The 20,799-nt window shown below is 33.5% G+C and overlaps 1 protein-coding gene across 5 annotated transcripts in view; it reads right to left on the bottom strand.

The window, feature by feature from the left end:
* The window catches only part of ERCC6L2 (ERCC excision repair 6 like 2), a 117,774-nt gene that overhangs the window by 43,282 nt on the left and 53,693 nt on the right, over positions 1–20,799 (bottom strand). For all 5 annotated transcript variants that reach the window (XM_039880458.1, XM_039880457.1, XM_039880456.1 and 2 more), the window contains 3 exons: positions 20,614–20,759; positions 14,881–14,976; positions 10,930–11,029 (listed from right to left, as the gene is read on the bottom strand). In XM_039880458.1, the coding sequence (XP_039736392.1) occupies positions 10,930–11,029; positions 14,881–14,976; positions 20,614–20,759 (342 nt within the window). The remainder of the gene's footprint in view (positions 1–10,929; positions 11,030–14,880; positions 14,977–20,613; positions 20,760–20,799) is intronic.

The following is a 20,799-nucleotide window of genomic DNA, read 5'->3' on the forward strand; positions in this document are numbered from 1 at the left end:
TCCAGTTAATCATAACACCTACATTTGATAATATAAAGGAGCCATATTGAAGCCGATCCAGCATAGGCAACAACCATCAACGGATTGCCTTGTAGTTCTCACTGGGTAGTCCTGAGCAATCAAAAACAGCAGCTGACCTTGGCCTAGAGGGGAGCCTCTCCCAAGGGGCCACAAAACCAACACATCTGGAGGCTGACACCAGACAACAACAGAGCAACTCCGGACTAATTCCATTAGTGAGACAAACAAAGAGTGGTTGCAGCAAGTACACAAGCCTGTTAGGGCAAATCCCACTCAGTGGAGTCAGCCCCCACACAATAACTCTTATCCTGTGGGTGCAGCTAATTCCCACAATTAGTCAGCCTGAACGTTAATCCCACCCACTGCTATACTAACCACAATAAAGGCTTGGCGACAACAGAAGATCACACACAACCCACACAAAGGTCATGTTCAGAGCTCCCGGCATAAGGCATCAGGGAGAGTGTGCCACTGGGCCACACATCAGGCCATCTGGCCAAGGCTGAGAGACGAAACAAATATTCCTGACACAGACACGAACACAGAGAGGCTAATAAAATGAGAAAACAAAGAAACATGATACAAATGAAACAACACGAAAAAACTGCAGAAAATAAGCTAAATAAAATGGGGGCAAGCAACCTACCAGAGACAGAGTTCAAAATAATGGTTACAAAGATGCTCAATGAACTTAGGGGTAAAATGGATGAGCACAACGAGAACCTTAACAGAGAGACAGTAAGCATTCAAAAAGACACAGAAACCATAAAAAAGAACCAGACAGAAATGAGGAATGCAATAACTGAAATGAAGAATACACTAGAAGTATTCAACAATAGATTGAACAAAGCAGAAGATCGAATCCTACTTGGAAGACAAGTTGACTGAATATACCCAATCAGAACAACAAAAAGAAAAAAGAATTTTAAAAAATGAGGATAGTTTAAGAGAACTCTGGGACATATGACGTGTAAAAATATATGGATAATGGGAATACCTAACGAGAAAAAGAGAGAGAGCAAGGGATTGAGACTCTATTTGAAGAAATAAAGACAGAAAACTTCCCTAACCTGGCAAAGGAATTAGACATACAAGTTCAGGAAGCACAAAGAGTTCCAAACAAGAGGAATTCAAACAGACCTATGCCAAGACACATCATAATTAAAATGCCAAAGGTCAAAGACAAAGAGAGAATCTTAAAACCAGCAAGAGAAAGGAAGCTAGTTACTTACAAGGGTACCCCTTTAAGAATGTCTGCTGATTTTTCAATGGAAACTTTGCAGGCCAGAAGGGACTGGCAAGAAATATTCAAAGTTATGAAAAACAAGAATCTACATACACGAATACTCTACCCAGCAAGGCTTTTGATTAAAATGGAAGGTGAGAGAAAGAGCTTCCCAGACAGGAAATAGCTTAAAGAATTCATCACCAACAAGCCATCATTACAAGAAATGTTAAAGAGTCTTCTCTAAAAAGAGAAGGGGTAAAAAAGAAAATAGAAAATAATAAAATGGCAGTAACAATGTATCTATCAATAATCACTTTAAATGTAAACAGATTAAATGCTCTAATCAAAAGACATAGGGTAACCAAATGGATAAGAAAACAAGACAGCATATGCATGGGTCTTGTTTTCTTATCCATTTGGTTACCCTATGTCTTTTGATTAGAGCATTTAATCTGTTTACATTTAAAGTGATTATTGATAGATACATTGTTACTGCCATTTTATTATTTTCTATTTTCTTTTTTACCCCTTCTGTCTACAAGTGACCCACCTCAGATGAAATGACACTCACAAACTGAAAGTAAAGGGATGGAAAAAGATATTTCACACAAAAGGAAATGAAAAAAAAAAAAAAAAGCCAGGGTAGCAATACTTAAAGCAGATAAAATAGACTTCAAAACAAAGGCTTATATAATAAGAGACAAAAAGGGCATCACATAATGATCAATAAAGGAATCAATAATCAAGAAGACATAACTCCAGTAACATATACGCACCCAACATAGGAGCATCTACATACTTAAAGCAATTATTGACGGACATAATAGGAGAGATCAATAGTAATACACTCATAGCAGGAGACTTTTACACCCCATTGACACCAATGGACAGATTTTTCCAGGCAAAGAATCAACTAGGAAACAATGGGCCTAAAAGACACACAAGAACAGATGGACTTAATAGATATTTTCAGAGCATTTTACCCCAAAGCAGCAAAATATACATCCTTCTCGAGTGCACATGGAACATTTTCAAGGATAGATCACATGTTAGGACACAAATCAAGTCTCAATAAATTTAAGAAGATTGAAATCATATCAACTGTCTTCTCTGATCACAATGGCATGATACTAGATATCAACTACAAGAAAAAAACTAGAAAATACACAAACACATGGAGGCTAAATAACATGCTACTAAACAATGAATGGGTTATTAATAAGAACAAGGAAGAAATCAAAAGATACCTAGGGACAAATGAAATGAAAACACAACTCAAAATCTATGGGGCACAGCAAAAGCAGTCCTAAGAGGGAAATTCATAGCAATACACTCCTACCTCAAGAAACAAGAAAAAGCTCAAATAAATAATGTAACCTTACAATTAAAAGAACTAGGGAAAACAAAAAACAAAAAACAGCAAACAAAGCCTAAAGTGAATAGAAGGAAGGAATTAAAGATCAGAGCGGAAATAAATGAAATAGTCTAGAAAAACAATACAAAAGATTAATGAAACCAAGGGCTGGTTTATTGAAAGGATAAACAAAATTGACAGACCCTTAGCCAGACTCATCAAGGAAAAAAGAGGGAAGACTCAAATAAATAAAATCAGAAATAAAGGAGGAGAAATAAACATGGACTCCACAGAAATACAATGTATCATAAGAAAATACTACAAGCAATTATATGCCAACAAATGGGACAATCTGGAAGAAAAGGACACATTCCTAGAAACATGCAATCTCCCAAGACTGAGTCAAGAAGAAACAAAAAATCTGAATCGACCGATTACCACCAATGAAATCGAGTCAGTAATCAAAAACCTCCCAAAAAACAAAAGTCCTGGACCAAATGGCTTCATAGGCGAATTTTCCCAAACATTCAAAGAAGAATTATCACCTATTCTTCTCAAATTATTCCAAAAAATTCAAGAAAAGGGAAGGCTCCCTAACTCCTTTTATGAGGTCACCATTACCTTGATTCCAAAACCAGGCGAAGACATTACAAAAAAAGAAAACTATCGGCCGGTATCTCTTATGAACACAGATGCAAAAATCCTCAACAAAATATTAGCAAACTGAATTCAGCAATACATTAAAAATATCATACACCATGATCAAGTTAGATTTATTCCTGGGATGCAAGGTTGGTTCAATATCCGCAAATCAATTTATGTGATACCCACATTAACAAATCTAAAGATAAAAACCATATAATCATATCAATGGATTCAGAAAAAGTGTTCGACAAAATCCAGCATCCATTTATGATAAAAACTCTCAGCAAAGTGGGAATGGAGGGAACATACCTCAACATAATAAAGGTCATATATGACAAACCTACAGCTAACATCATACCCAATGGGGAAAGGCTAAAAGCGTTTTCCTTAAGATCAGGAACAAGACAAGGATGTGCACTTTCATCACTCCTCTTCAACACTGTATTGGAAGTCTTAGCCACAGAAAGAAGACAAGAAAGAGAAATGAAAGGCATCCGAATTGGAAAGGAAGAAGTAAAACTCTCGTTGTTTGCTGATGACATGATATTATATATAAAGAACCCTAAAGATTCCACCAAAAAACTGTTAGAACTGATCAATGGATTCAGTAAAGAAGCAGGTTACAAAATAAATATTCAGAAGTCAGTGGCATTTTTACACACCAATGATGAAGTTTCAGAATGAGAAATTAGGAAAACAATCCCATTTACAATTGCATCAAAAACTATAAAATACCTGGGAATCAAATTAACCCAGAAGGTAGAAGATCTGTTTTCAGAAAATTATAAGTCATTGAAAAAAGAAATTGAAGAAGATACAAATAAATGGAAGCAATACCGTGTTCATGAGTAGGAAGAATCAACATCGTTAAAAATGGCCCTACCCAAAGCAATTTATAGATTCAATGCAATCCCTATCACAATACCAATGGTATTTTTCAGAGAGCTAAAACAAATAATCCTAAAATTTATATGGAGCCATAAAAACCCTGAATAGCCATGGCAATTTGAGAAAGAAGAACGAAGTTGGAGGTATCACACTACCTGATATCAAACTATACTATAAGGCTACAGTGATCAAAAAAGCATGGTACTGGCATAAAAACAGATACACTGATAAATGGAACAAAATAGAGAGCCCAGAAATAAATCCATGCCTATATGCTCACTTAATATATGACAAAGGAAGTAAGAATATACAGTGGGGTAAAGACAGTCTCTTCAATCAATGGTGTTGGGAAAATTGGACAGATACATGCAAAAAAAAAAAAAAAAAAGAAGCTGGACCACCTTCTTACACCGTATACAAGAATAGACTTAAAATGGATTAAAGATTTAAATCTAAGACCCGAAACCATAAAATTTCTAGAAGAAAACACAGGCAGTAAACTCTGATATTACTAACAGTAATTTTTTTCAGATATATCTCCTGGGGCAAGGGAAACAAAAGAAAAAATAAACAAATGGGAGTATATCAAACTAAAAAGTTTTTGTACAACAAAGGAAACCATCAACAAAACAAAAGACAACTGACTATTTGGGAGAAAATATTCACTAAGGATACATCTGATGAGGGGTTAATATCCAAAAATATATAAAGAACGTATATACAACTCAACAACAAAAAAACAAATGAGCCAATTAAAAAATGGGCAGAAGACCTGAACAGATACTTCTCCAAAGAGGAAATACAAATGGCAAACAGACATAGAAAAAGATGCTCAAGGTCGCTAACCATCAGAGAAATGCAAATTAAAACCACAATGAGATATCACCTCACGCCTGTCAGAATGGCTATAATTAATAAATCAAAAAATAAGTGTTGGTGAGGATGGGGAGAAAAGGGAACCCTCATACAGTGTTGGTGGGATCGCAAATTGGTATAGCCGCTATGAAAAACAGTATGGAGGTTTCTCAAAAAATTAAAAATGAATATAACTTTTGACCCAGCAACTGCATTTCTGGGTATTTACCCAAAGGAAACCTAAACAATAGTTCAGAAAACATCTATGCATGCCAATATTCATGGCAGCACAATTTACAATAGCCGTGATATGAAAGCAACCTAAATGCCCATCAAGAGATGATTGGATAAAGAAATTATGGTTCATATATACAATGGAATATTAAAAAAATAAAATCCTACCATTTGCAATGACATGGATGGACCCAGAAGTTATTATGCTGAGTGAAACAAGTCAGACAGAGAAAGATAAATACCATATGATTTCACTTATATGTGGAATCTAAGGAACAAAAAGAACAAACTAATCAAAAACAGACTCACAAATACAGTGGACAATTTGGTAATTTGATGGACCAGAGGATTCAGGGGAAAGCTGGAGAGGGAGAAATGGTGAAGAGGGTTAAAAATGTACAAATTAATAGTTGATAGTTGGTCACGGGGATGGGGAGCACGGCAGAGGGAATGCAGTTAGCATTAATATGATGGCTCGGTGGAGGATCAAGGGAGGGAGTAATTGGGGGGATTGTTTTATGAACTATATAGATGTCTAACCAATGTACTATATACTTGAAACTAATTTAAGTAAATAAATATAAAATAAAAAAATATAAAGATTATAGCTGAGAGAAAGAGAAAACAAATGTGGTAAAATGTTAACAACTGGGGAATCTGGGTGAAGACAATTGGAAGTTCTCTGTGCTGTTCTTGCAACTCTTCTGTAAATACAAACCTATTCCTAAATAAAATTATATAAATATAAAAGATAAATTTCTGAATGCCAATCTTTAGATTACATGCAATGTTCCAAACTTGAAAGAGTACAGCTGCTATATAAGTGATGTTTTTATTTTAAAAAAGTATAAAATACCTGCATGTCTGATCTCAACGAGTACAAAGAAAACATAACAAAATGGAAGTCCCCCTTAAACAATACAGATCATCCCTTATCACTCTAACCAACAGTGTAATGTTTAGGTGTATCCTCCTAGATCTCTGTTAATGCAGTTAGAGTTATTTACACATACAAAGAGAAGTAGTTTTATGCATAAACAATTGATATACTTGTTCTGCAAGTTAATTTTTTTTGCTCCACTTAAAAATCTTACAGATCTTGCCATATTAGTACATTTGCTCAGACTATAACTTTTTTGTTGTTGCTGCAGAGTATTCTATACTATGGTGTATCAAAATTTATGTAATTATTCTGTTACTATTGGGCACTTAGACTGTTTCTTTTTTCAATTTTTAAACAAATACTAACACAACTGAATATAAATCCTTGTCATCCTTCACTATGCATATGTGAGAGCATTTGTGTCAGGTAGATAGGGAGAAGGCACTGTGTTTTAAAATGCTCTTAAATTAGCCTGTAAAATAAATTTACCAAGTTGTATTTTCAAAATATGAGTGCCTCTTTGTAATACCCCCACCAACAAAGAACAATACCTATCCCCCTACCTCCATAAAAAAATTAAAAAATAAACAAACAAAAACCTCACAAAACAAAAAGTGTTTGGCAGAATGTACAGAACACAATCTTATTTCATTATGTATTTCTAGATTACGATTGTGGTTAAGCATCTTTTCATAAATGTGTTAACTATGTGTATTTTTTCTTTAGTGAAGTATCTAATCACAGTCTTTATTGTTTTGTGGGCGTTCTTTATAAGTTGTAGATACTAATCCTTTGTAAAATATATAAATATTTCCTCCTACTCTCTTTGTCATATAGAAGTTTCATTAAAAAAAAAAAATTGTAGTAGAATTTACAGTATTCGCCTTAGAGACTCCATTAGCTGAGGCTGCTATATAACACAGTATCACAAACTGGGTAGCTTAAAAATGCAGAAACTTATTCTCTCACAATTGTGGGAGCTAGCAGTCTGAAATAAAGATGTTGGCAGGGCCATGCTCTCTTTGAAGGTTCTAATGGAAAATCCTTCCTTTCCTCTTCCTATCTTCTGGTGGTTGCTGGCAATCCTTAGTGTTCTTTGGCTTGCAGCCACATCACTCCAATATTGGCTTCCCTTGTCACACGGTGTTCTCTCTCTGTGTCTGTCTGTATCCAAATTTCCCTCCACTAAAGATGTCAGACATTGGATTAGAGCCCATCCTAATGCAGTATAACCTTATTTTAACTTGATTACATCTGTGAAGACCCTACTTCTAAATAAGATCCCATTTTGGGCATCAGGGGTTAAAACGTCAACATATCTTTTGCGGGGGTGCACAATTCAACTTCTAACAGAGGCTTTGTTAAAGATTTTTATATTTATGTTAACGAGAGATATTGGTCTGTTTTTGTAACATCTTTGTCAAGTTTTGGTATCAGGATTCTTTTATCTTTCTAAAATAAGTTGTAAGTGTTCCCTCTTCTTGTTTCCAAAAAGAATATTAAATGCTTGATAGAATTCACTGCTGAAGTCATCTATGCTAGGATCTTTCTTTGTGGAAAGTTTTGAATTAAAAATTCATTTTCTTTGATAATACAGAACTGTCATTTTCCCTCACTTGAAGTTATTGTTCCTAAGTATCACCAATAAGAAATTACATGTCCATCTAATTCTAGTATTATTGTACATAATTTTTTTTCTCTCCAGAAAGTTTATCTATAGAAATTTAAATAATTTTTTCGCTTTATCTTGGTGTTTTACAATTATAGAAAGATGGTTTAAGTGTGGACCTATTTTCATTCATCCTATTTAGCACTTGGTGGGCCCATATAAATCATAGACTTGTTTTCTACTTTTTACATGTTTCTTCGTTTATTTGGGGCTTCTTCCTTTCTCTTTCTTCTGTTCCCTTATTCAACTATAAGACTGATACTGGAACTTGTAGATCTAGCCTTCACTTATGCTAACTTTTCTAACGTGTATTCTAGCTCTGTCTTTTTGCTCTGTAATCTAGAATTGCTTGGCTATTTAGATGAAAACTCTTGGCTACTCAGCCTACCTCTGGAATTTTTCATCTTTTGGATCTCTGGTGGATTCCTTTCCTAGTACTGTTCTTGTTTCCAGGGTCCTACAATCTCACTTATCTTTTGAATACATTATTTATATTTCCTTTAAAATCTCTTTTACTCTCTTCTATTGTTTTCTCTGATGTTAATTCTTTTGTTGAGTGCCTGTATTAGTTCCTGTGGCTCTTGTAACATTATCATAAACTTGGTGGCTTAATAAAACAGAAATTTATTCTCTTACAGCCTGGAGGCCAGAAGTCTGAAAGTAGTATCACTGGGCTGAAATTAAGATTTTGGCAGGGCCATGCTCTCTCCAGGCTCTAGGGGAGAAATCATCCCTCTCCTCTCAGCTTTTGGTGGCTGCCAGCATTCCTTAGTTTGCAAGTACATCACTCCTATCTCTGCCTCTGTGGTAACAGTCCCTTGTCTTCTGTCCGTGTCAGATTTCTCTTTGCTTCTTTCTTACAAGGACAATTGTGATTTAGAGCTCACAGGGATAATCCAGGCTAATCTCCCCATCTAAAAATCATTCATTTAATCAAATCTGCAAAGACTCTTTTTCCCATATAAAGTAACATTTACAGGTTCCAGGGATTAGGCCTTGATATCTTTGAGTGCCATTTTCAGTGTTTATTTTCCTAAACTGTTCAATAATGATTTTTGTTGGGTATTTATCTGTCTTCATTTATCTTATGTGCTTATCTCAGCCTACTAAAGTGATTATTCAAAGTCAGGGAGGTGTAAGTATTTAATTTTCTGGGCAATAGGTGGAACTTTCTTCTTGTATTCAGCAAAAATTTAGAGCTCTGTCTTGCTTCATTGCTTTCAGTATTTCTAATTAGTGTTCCTACTTGAGAGAAGATACCTCTGTTGGCTGCAATTTGGTTCAATGGGATAAGATTGTACGGGTTAAACTAGCCTACAGAGGGAGTACCACAGTTATTCCAACGCTCCTTTATATTTTTATTATCTGATGACTCTAAGTTTAGAATATCAAGAAGTTACACCTACTTTTTTTGGTAGCCTTTTCCTGACTGAGTTTAACTTGGTTTCTATTTCTAATCTGATCTCAATTGCTTTTTGTTTTTCAGGGTTCTTTTTAATTTCTGGGCCATAGAGAAAACTATTCTTGTCTTGCTTTCTAACATGTTTACAGCTTTTTTTTTTTTAATGTCATTTTTGAATTTTTTTTTCCCCAGAAGATCTGAGAAACACTTGGGTGGCTAGAGTGTGTACACCATATGTACTGTTGGTTCAAACTCCAATCAATCTTTTAATCATATTTAATGCCTTTTCCTCACATGATTGTCATCTTATCTTTATTTGTGTCTACCAAGTTGTATGGCTGAATCTTCCCTAAGTGGCATGCATTTAAAGAATATTTTAATCAGTAACTAGATCATACAAAGTTCTGAAAACAAATTATCCTCTTCGTAAGCCTTATTACATATTATTATATACATTATATAACAGGCAATTTTATTTCATTATAGAGTCAGATGAATAGTTAAAAAGGATATACATATATATATGCATGTATATAGTAATGAGATTGAGAAAAATTACTGTATGATTGAAGATTCTTACTTGTGATAAGGCTAAGATAGTATTCTAAAGAACTGCTCCTAAGTTGAAAAAATAATACCCTACTTTTTTCCAAGATTGGTTAAATATGTTTAAAAATAACTTTTAAGTAGTTGTGTTATACCAAGGAACAAAAAGATGAAAGGCTTCTTACAGAGCTAAACGCTTTAAGAAAAAAACAAAAACTTCTGTGTACAATTCTATTTTTAGAATTAAGAAAACAGCATTAATTTAAGATTGGATCATTCTTAGGTTAACTACCACCACATGTGGCAGATGTTTGCTCTTAAAGAGATGCCAACTCAATATATAGGGAGTAATTCAAATTTAACATTTATAATTAAACTTGAACCTCATTCCAGATCTTCTCAAGTGAGCAGTTATAAACTAAATAAATTTTGTTTATTTAAAGACATAAATGGAATAGTAATTGATACACTTAAGGATATTAAAGAATTAATGCAATTTTAGATAAATACTAAAAGCACAAGCAGAATAGTTAGGGCACTTGAGTTCCATTCCTATAATTCCATTTTCTGGAGTGGCTGTGTCCCAGTTTCATTATGTACTACATGAAATAGTTGCATTAGATATCTCTAAGGCATTTCTCTCCACTCCTCTTAAGTATGGCACATACAGAAAATGGTAACATGAACATCTGGAGTAAACAGAGGTTGTTACTCAAGGTTGAAAGCTGGCTTAGGTAATCTTGCTGCCCAGAGTTGTGGGATCAATGTCTCAGGGCACCTGTATCCCATCTGTGGCATACCATGTCTTGGCCCACAATATGGTAAACTAACCTTGCTTCTCTAATTGTGGTCTACAGACTAGTATGTTTACACTCCTTGGAGCTTGTTAAAAATGCAGAATCTTGCTTGGGCTCCACCCAGACCTACTAAATCAGAATCTGTATTTTAAAGATCCCCAAGTGATTCCTGTGCATATTAAAGTTTAAGAAGTACTGCTCTAAGAAACTTTCGGCTCTACAATTCAATGAACCTAAGAAATAATCTGTTTTATAGAAGTGTATTCTAGAGTATATTTCATACTCTTATTAAATTCCATATTATAGTTAGAGTAAAATTAAAAATATATTTTTACACAAATTTATTCCTAATTTTTGAAAACAGAGAAATGTTTACTTTTTAATTAGAAAAAGAGAAATATATTTACCTGCTTATATACTTGTCGTAAATACATGATCTCCTCCACAGTTCCCAAGGATATCAGCCTAAACACTTTGACATCCCTGCATTGCCCAATCCTATATGCTCTGCAAAAAGATTAAAATAAAAAACAAACAAAAATCAAGTGAAACAACTTTGGATGCAGGCAATATCTTTTGTAAAATAAAAATGGAACATTAGTAAAATTTTAATTAATTTAAAAAGAAAAGCTTTACGTTTAAATTATGTTATATATACTATTTAATAATAATACAAAATAGAAATTCATATAAAAAGATCAGTCATAGAAGACAAAAGTATTATAGAAAAATGTACATATCAACTTCATTTCTTTTATAAACATCGCCTTTCAGTGCCCAAAAACTTTTCCCAAATTCAGATTTTTCTTTGCTTAAACTTATGAATGTTCCGAAATGATTCCATTTATATAAAACTCTCAAAAATGCTAAGTAATCTATGATAGAAAGCATATCAGTGGTTACCTGGGAATAGGGGCCTGAGAAGGATAAGGAGGGGTGGATTACAAAGTGGCACAAAGAAAAATTTGGGGAGGAGGGATATGTTCATTATCTTTATTGCAGTGATGGTTGTATACATGTATAAAAACTTATTAATTGTACACTTAAATATGTGCAGTTTGTTGAAACTTAAAAAAAAAAACCTGAGGAAAAGCAGTTAATCAACTGGCAAGCCTATAGTACTACAGATTTATAGCCCCCATCCAGAGATTTCCATGGGGTCTGTCGGACTGAATCACTCAGTTGACTAGTACCCTAGATGTTTTGATAGGAACCACAGTGCTAATTAAAACTCTAACCTGACTCACCACACTGGTTAACCATGGGTCTAGTCCCTGCAGCTTCTCCCAGGTGGAGGTTTTATTGGATGCTCTGAATGAGGTCATCTGCTTCTAAATACCTGTTACAGTCGCCAGGGGGATCAGGGGCAAGGCCATACTGCTTCATGCTTGAAAATGTTACAATTTGGGGGACATTTAATTTTGACCTTGTAAAGTTACTCTATGTTGTTATAGTTGGTGTTCCCTCTGCCTCATTTACCTATTCCCCTTTACAGAGAAGAGGTTTACTAGAGGGCATCTTGGGGTTCTGAAAATCTTACACCACCAGAGGAGTATGGGGGCTCCTGACACAGCACAGAGAGGGCTAAGTTACTGTATTGTCAATTTCGTCCTGCAGCCTGCATACAGAGGGACTCATAATCACTTTCTCTACCACAATGAATTTGGCCTCTAAAAAAAATGTATCTAAAAAGTCTTTTGGGTATATGCTCAGCCAATTGTTTGGTGGATGAGATAGATTCTGCCAGAATATTTATTCTTTAACCTTTTTAGAGAAAGCCTTAAATACATGTTACTTTGGACCTATGTTTCAATAATTTCTTAGTACATAAAGCAGATACATTACATGATAGGGCTTTTACTATGTAGAGACAAGTGTTGAGAAATTGTTATATAGTATGGAGGTCAAGATCTTCATTTCTTTTCTTGGTTCCTCCCACCAGACTCAATGAAAGGAGCGGGAAAGAGAGAGGAATGTTTTGTTCATTTAGTTTTATTGTCAGCTAATGTTCATTGAGTTCCACAGCACTGTGCTTCATTGGGAATACTAGGATAAATAAGATATTAGGTCTTGATGGCCTAGATGAAATAGAACAAAATTACAACAAATATCATAAGACAAAGAAAAATGTCTGATCTTTTTCTGTGATTTTCATTTGATCATTTTTCTTGACAGTGGCCAGAGGCCAGTTAAACACGAAGGCTCTGCAGTCGGATTGCGTGGATGCAGATCCTGACACGCCAATTATTGGCTGTGAATTTGAGCAAATTACTTAAGTTTGGTGTGCCTCAATTTCCTCATATGTGAAATTGGTATAATAGTGCCTATTCCATAAGGATATTCAAAGTATTAACTGAGATAATCCATAGAAAGTGCTTAGAACAGTTTCTGGCTCACAGTAAACATGCAATAAATGCTGCTGTTATTTCTTTGTCCTTATTCTTACTACCAATTAAAGAACTAAGGCTAATTTGCTTTGTTTTATACCCAGCATAGTATTATGTGTATTATAAGTGGGGTTATCTTAATAATAGTGTATTATAAGCTAAATTATATTTATCAGCAGATAGTAATGGATGATTTTAATTTCTGTAAGGACAAAATCCACATCTGATTGGCTTTGACTGCTATGGCATCTAATGGGACATCTTATAAATGCTCAGTGATCAGTAAGTATTTTTTGATATTTATTTGTATAGCATTAAAAAATAAACAAAATATCTCCATTAAAAAAAATGCACAAAACTGGGCTTAAATCCTTTATAAAGTTGTAAATCTTTGACTATCTTTTCAGTTTCTTCTAAGATGATTTGATTATGTTTTCACTTCATCTTTAGTCAATGTAAATACTTTATAATTCTTCTAGAAAAAGGTCTTCATGTAGATTTCCAAATGTATTTGAATACTATTTCTTTTGTTGGAGTACATCCTTAAATAATGTTTTCAGACCATGAGTAATACATTTTTCAGTTACTGGACATCGACGGTTGCTTTATTTTGCCCTCACATATTGATATTTGAGCCACTGATCATACCATCATTTTCTTTCAGTCATATGAATATTGTCACTTTGACGACTCCTGTTTTCTAGAATCCTATAATGCAGATTAAAAGTTTGTTCTTCAAAGTCTGATCTGCAGAAATAAGTGTGATTCTCATTTCTTTGTTGATAAACTGTTTTACTGTCTTTGTCTATGTTTTTATAAAAAGTTTTCTCTTCCTCTTTCTCACTCTGGCATCTTTTAGTCCTTCTCTTTACCTTTGGATCTTAGAAATATCACCAAGATATGTCTATGTATGTTTTCTCTCCTGCTCAAGTCATTATTTATACTCATTTCTTTTATTTTCCAGAACAATTTCCACTTTTAATCCTCTCCACATTATTATTCATAACATCTATTAAGTTATTTTGTTTTGGCAATAGTTTTAGTCGCTAAGAATTTCTATTTTTATTTTCCATGCACTTTTTTTCAAGGTGTTCTTATTTTATTTCCTTCAGGATCTGTTTTTCGCCTTGACTCTTTTCTTTCATACTACTGATTTATTAAAATGTCTTGTAATTCTTAACTTTCTATTCATAATTACAAATGATGAACTGGGTGGTTTGTACAGGAAAGTTAGTCAGGGATTCCATGAAGGTACACAGGTCTATTTGATCATTCTCCCTTTTTTGTGTCCTGTGAAGAACTAGGATTATTTCAGGTTCAGCTCTGCTTATGATCTGGTCCCAATGGCCTCTATAAGAACATTTGTCAGTCAGATTCTCCACTTATTTGTAAAATTTATGAAATGATTCTTTCAGCTTTAATCAAGGAAAGCCTGTTAAAAGCCAACTCCTTTGTGTGTATAAGATGTAGAAGAGGAATTTGTTTTAGAATGAGATCATTTGTTAATTTCCCAGAAGGATGCACTCTGGTCTACTCCCACATCCAATAGGTGCTGACCCCACACATAAAATTTCTCAGTGCTCTCCTGTCGACTTTGGATTGTGTTTTTTCAATCCTGGTTCCTTCATCACGGAGATTCTGTTTGCCTTCTCTCTTCCAGGAGTTTCTCAAAACTTCTGATCTACTATTAAGTAGAGACCTTTCCTATTTTCCTGAAGTACTGTAGATTTATCCTTTTTTCTTAAATCGATTCTGTCATAATAATGAGATTTTTGAGGTGAATGGAAAATAAATGGCTATTATCAACCTACCAATTGGATTCAGAAGTTCATGGCTACCTCAAATAGAAACTTTTTACAAGGCTTTCCCTATCTTCTAATCACAGTCATATGATAAGCAACCTAAACAACTCAGGAGAATGTTTAGATTAAAAATATTTGCAGGTCATTTTAAATTTTGTCAGTATTATACCTGTCAATGGCTTGAAGATCATTGGCTGGATTCCAAGTAGGATCAAACAATACAACAACATTGGCACCAATAAAATTGAGGCCTAGCCCACCAGCCCTGGAGGAAACAGAAAGAGCACATTAAAACAGCAAAAAAAAAAAAAAAAAAAAAAAAAAAAAAAAAATTGTTGCTCTGTAACTCAATTGTGCCAGGTTTCTATAACTGAATCAATGCAATATTGCATTAATAGCATAAAAGTAAGGTGATTAAAACACAAATATACCACAAATGAAATAGCTATGAAGTATACTACTCTAGAATATCCCTAAAAAATTTGACCATTAGGTCCATGTAAATAGACTGTGCTGGTTATACTAAAATATGATTTCTGTAAGATTTTCTTAAGTTTTAAAAATTGTTAGTATATTTTAGCTAAATAAAGTAATATACACATTTCAAAGAAATCAAGTCAGAAATAGATGCACTTCTCCTTATTCTTAAGTGCAGCTAAATAAAAACCCTGGACATTATATATAAAATAAACCTAAGCCTCTGAAATGTAGAGAGAATCTAGACTGGCTAGGAACTATAAGACATAAGGAATGATATGGCAGTGAGTTTCCTGGCTAAATTTGCCTAAAATAGCCCAGACTGGGTTCTGGAGAAGTCAGTGAACTAGAAATGCCAATAGTCACAGACAAAAAAAGCCCCAATAAAATCGTCTTCCTTTAGCCAAAGAACCAGGAAAGGTGCAGCCTTTTAAGAGAAAAACAAACAAACAAACAAACAACCAGCCTATTCCTGCAAACCACAGAAAAAATCTGTGGTCCACCCTCAACCTGGTCAGTAATGGCTGAGTGAGATGACCAAATTTCCACCCTTGTTTAATGTAATGAGATATCTTTCATCTCTGCTGGGGCGATGTCAAAGAAGACTGATTGAGGAGCTAGGACTTTCATTTCTGCATAGTGATAAACAGGTCCCCCTCTGTAGTGTCAGTGAAGGCTGTGCAGAAACAGTAATAAATCACCTCACTCTCAGGAAATCAAGAGAAGCCAAGCAGAAAACATGGATTTCCATCCCTATGTGGCTGTAAAGTCTTATAACATAATACTAGAAATGTCCAGCATACAATAAAAAATTACAAGTCATACTAAGATCTAGGAAATCTCAAATTGATATAGTTTTCTGAAATAAAGGTAAGAGAAATACAAAACGATTTTTTCTCAAGAGCCTTTCAAACTATGATTCGTCATATTGGAATAGAGGCACCTATATATTGCTTGACAAATTCAAAGTACCCTGACTTAAAGTTCAGTTTCCAATAGAAATTGAATTTTATCCTTTGGAAAATTACTTTTTAGAGGTAACAGTATAAAGATATCACAGAGACTTGAACTCAAAGAGGGAGGTGGGACAGGGAGAAAGTTTTAGAAAGGATAAAAAATGAGTAAATTATAGGAGTGGTTGGGACTTAGACACAAAGTAAAGAGAAGTTAAAAGTTTATCTAATATTGTGATGGGAAAAAAATTGAAGCGACAAGGTTCATAAGATTATATAATTAGATTATCATATGAAAAATCAACGAGACATAACTAAAATAAAATGGAAAATTAAGAAATATTTTCTAACACTTAAACAAACAACACCAAAAATAAATCTAACCAAGTGTTCTAGTTAGTTTCTTGTCAATAAAGTTTGACATGAATTTACTGCAGATGCCCTATATGAGCCACAGGAAGGCCTCTACCAGTTTAGGTGGAGATCTTCTAAGAGATTCTGAAATTATTACTGAAGATTGGCTGAGTTAAGCAGAGGCAAAGCTCCTTTCAAAGAAAAAAAAATTTCTAAACTCTTATTCCTAGAGATAAGATGATTTTGTTTGATGATAAGGCAACTCAGAATCTTAAACCTTAAAATCTGTAACTCTGTTCTTATATGACTAACAGCAAAGTCCTACTCTTTAAGTAATAAAATAAAATACAGACCTCTTCAAGTTGAGGACTGGTATCTTAGATCCATAATGAGCATTCAGGTTATTCATTCCTTAGGTCCTCTACATTCTATTCTTATGTCAAATCAGTACATCAAAAAGTATATTTAACCATATCTTAATATTCCACAAAAAATGCCTTTGATAAATTTTTATTGTTATGTATTAACTGTTATAAAGGGTCAAATGAAATATTCATTTAAAGAATGATTCTGAGAAAACCTAAATAAATGTAGAGATATTATGGATAGGAAGGCTAGATATAAAAATACCAATTTTCCTCAAAGTCACTTATAAAATCAGTGATTGCAATAAAAATCCCAATCCAAGGAAAAATGCCAGATGACCCTTAAAGATAGTTAACTGAATGAGATATTTATGGAAAGCTAGGCTTTAAGGTATTGATGTTACAGAATAAAGACTCGGAAAACAAAGGATTTGGAGCACAATAACTTAGAAAGCAAGAAAAATTTTAGACAAAAAATTATTTCAAATAAAATAATAAATAAAACTGTTAAATGACATTTCTCAGAATATCGAGCAAAAAGATAAAAACACATATTGTGAGAGAGATTTGAAGCGCTAAAATCTGACAACCTGGCATGAGACAGAAAGAGAGATACCAGAGAAAATGGAAGAGAAGCCACTGTCAAAGAAATAATCAAAGAAAATTTTCCAGAGTTGAAAAAGAATATAAGCCTTCAAACTGTGCCCAGCACAAGAAATGAACAAAGACCCATACCAAGACTCAAATATCACTATGAAATTTCAGAATGCCACAAATGAAGAGAAACTTTTTAAAGAGTTCTCAAAGAGGAATGAGAATCAGATTTGCTTCAGATATCTATTCAGCAACATTAAATATCAGAAAACAATGCTTTAATACCTTCCAAAATCTCAGAGGAAATTATTTTCAATCTAGAAATCTATAGTTGGTCAAAGTAGCAATTAAGTGAGAAGGCACATAGAAGACATTTTCTGATAGTTGAAGATGCAGAAAATTTACTTTCTACATAGCCTGACTTACAAAGTTACTTGAGATATTCTCCAGTAAAACAAGGGTGCACACCAAGAATGAAGATGGCATGAAATTAAAAAAAAAAAAAAGGATCCAATGCAGAAGAGCAGTGAAAAATACTTCAAGGAAACAGCTCTTAATCAGGTCTAGAAAACAACTAATCCATATTAAAACCAAAGTATAAAAGGCTTCAAGAGAAAGTTCTTCAGGATACAAAGAATTCAAGAGAAGAAAAAGTATGAATGTGAATTAGTAATATATTGAAGATTATTATTTTTTTATATTGAAGATTATTGTTATAAAAGGCAAAAATACACTGAGGAAAAAATAATAAGAAAGTCATGATTGAAATATAGAGTGAACTGAACTGTGCAAACATAAAATAATAAATGAAGTGTTAGAAAAGAGAACTCAGTAGAGGTTGATATAAAGGCTGTTCTCCTTGAATTGGCCAAGAGGTCATGAACATTCAGAGAAATTATTTTAGCACTAAGGGGTCCAGCATTAAACATTGTTTTAAAAATCATAATAATGTAAATGCTATTTTTTAGCCTCCAAATTCTAGAGCCAACCTATGGGCAGATCATTATTATTGCAGGACTTAATGAAAATTCCTAATACTCTCATGAAGTAAAAAGTTAAAATAGTTGACAGATAATAAAACAAGTGACAAATGTAGAAAAAAGGAAGGCTGCCTGCTAACTATCTCTACTATCACCCATTATAAGCACTTAGATATACCGTAGGAAGTGAGTAGACTAAAATATCAAAAATCGAAGTACATTATTTAAACTTACAAAAATAATTTATAGACAAATAATAAAAATAGTAAAGAGTATGTGAAAAGTGGGGAGAGAGTAGTGTAACTTAGACTAAATCCTCCTGTTTCATAATAGACTCCAAGTTGTATACTGTTGATAAATGAAAAGACAATGAAGACTTAGGATTCTGAATGACGGACAAAGCTAACGTGATAATTCTTCTGCTACAACACCCAGAAATTAAATATAAACTATCACAAAATAAGAAAAACAAAACAAAGTGAACTTATGTGCCTTTCGCAAAACACAGTTGAAGAACATATTGATTATGTTACATGAGGTTCTTTATTATGTACAGACTTATGTAGCAAATTACTCCTTGAATTCAGTAATGGGAAAATAGGAATCCAAAACTTCTTCCCTTCCTTTAGTTGGGATGCCTAGGAGAAGTCAAAGCAAAATCACAGTAGTAGAAAATTACAACCAAAGGATTTCCACAGAAGAAAAAGACCTACTAAAGATAAGCTCAAAATAAAAAATTTAAAATGTGTGAAGAAACCATCTACCATAAGGAAAAGCCGGAAGAAACATCAAATAGAAGGATCAAGCACTCAAAGTACAGGAGTCAATAGAGCAAAAAGGCCATTCAAGAGATTAAAATTACTAAAGAAATAAAGAAAGGCTAGAATTCATCAAGAACAAAATAGAGTAAAAATTATCAGGCACATTTGAAAAATACCAAATAGAACTTCTAAACATAAAAAATACATTCTTTAAAAATTAAAAATTTAATAGATGGGTTAAATAGCAATTTCTAACATAGTTGAAGAGATAATTAGGAGCTTTATGGCAGATCTTATCAAAACAGACTAGGGGTGAGATGACTGTAAGACAGCTGCTTGTCATCATAAGTTCTGTACTATTTGAACTGTTGTTGAAGGCATTTATTACTTTGAAAAACATGATTTAAAAGTTAAGAATACTTATGCATGTTTTATAAAACTTAATACTGTTTTATAGAAACAGTATTCTATGTCACTTAAGGCTCTGTACATAAGGACTCATGTGAGAAATTACAACTTGAATTCATTCACAGGAAATTGAGAATCCAGAGCTTCTCTCTTTCTGCTGTAGTTGCAGAAATTCAAGAATAATTTCAGTGCTCAACAGTATGATTTCAGTGCTCACTCATCATATATATATCATTTTCTTTCTCATTTAAGTAACTTATATTTTGACTTAATGTCTACTTTTTGGATTTTACATATGTTTATTTTTAAAGTCCCTTGAAATTCTTTTTGAAAGACAGTGGGAGGAAATCTATAAAATACTTATTACATTAGATGCCAATAGTTATGGATTTGTTACCCCCCAAAAAGAGATTAGCTTTATTTTGGTGTTTTCATCAACTTAATTTATATTTATATTCTTTAAAAGGTTTTAATTAGAGATTTGTAACTAGGTGTTAGAACTGATTTAACTTTTATAAAACCTATAAATGTGGAGCTGCTCCACATGTTTGAGACTAGGTAGAGACAAAGGAGAAAAATGCCTGGCCCATGAGGTCCATGGGCTCTCTAGAGCTCCTTGAGAACAGTTTGAAAACTGTTGCCATAAATGATTCTCAGTTATTCAATTAATAACTCAATTATTCAATTCAGTATCATTGACATGAGTCAAAACACTGCTACAGAAAATTCCTAGAAGGAAACATTCATTTTTTTCAATTATTATCTTTATAAACTCAGACGTATAAAGGGGAATTCAGTAATGATAAGGGAATAGAGAGAAAAGTTTAGATAAAACTCAAGAATTGTTATTTTGGCCATAATTAATAGCATTTTTGCTGCTTCGCTTTAAAGCCAAATCAAACAAAGCAATATAAGCAAAATCATTGAAAATTAATCTGTAATAGTTTTTAAATTATCCTAAATCTTAAAAGTAATTAGATAAAAATCGTTATCAAATTTTATTTTCTTACATTGTAGAGACAAGGCAAATGTTAACATCTTGTGTACTATTGAATTCTTTCACAATCTTGATTCTTTCCTCTGATTTTGTACTTCCATCAAGACGTCGGTAATCAAGCCCAGACGCCATACAGTACTGCTGCAGCACATCGAGCAACTGGAAGAAAGGTACAGAGATGGGCAAAGACAAATTCATG

Source organism: Pteropus medius, unplaced genomic scaffold (assembly GCF_902729225.1).
Source record: "Pteropus medius unplaced genomic scaffold, Ma_sr-lr_union100, whole genome shotgun sequence".
NCBI classification, from domain to species: domain Eukaryota; kingdom Metazoa; phylum Chordata; class Mammalia; order Chiroptera; family Pteropodidae; genus Pteropus; species Pteropus medius.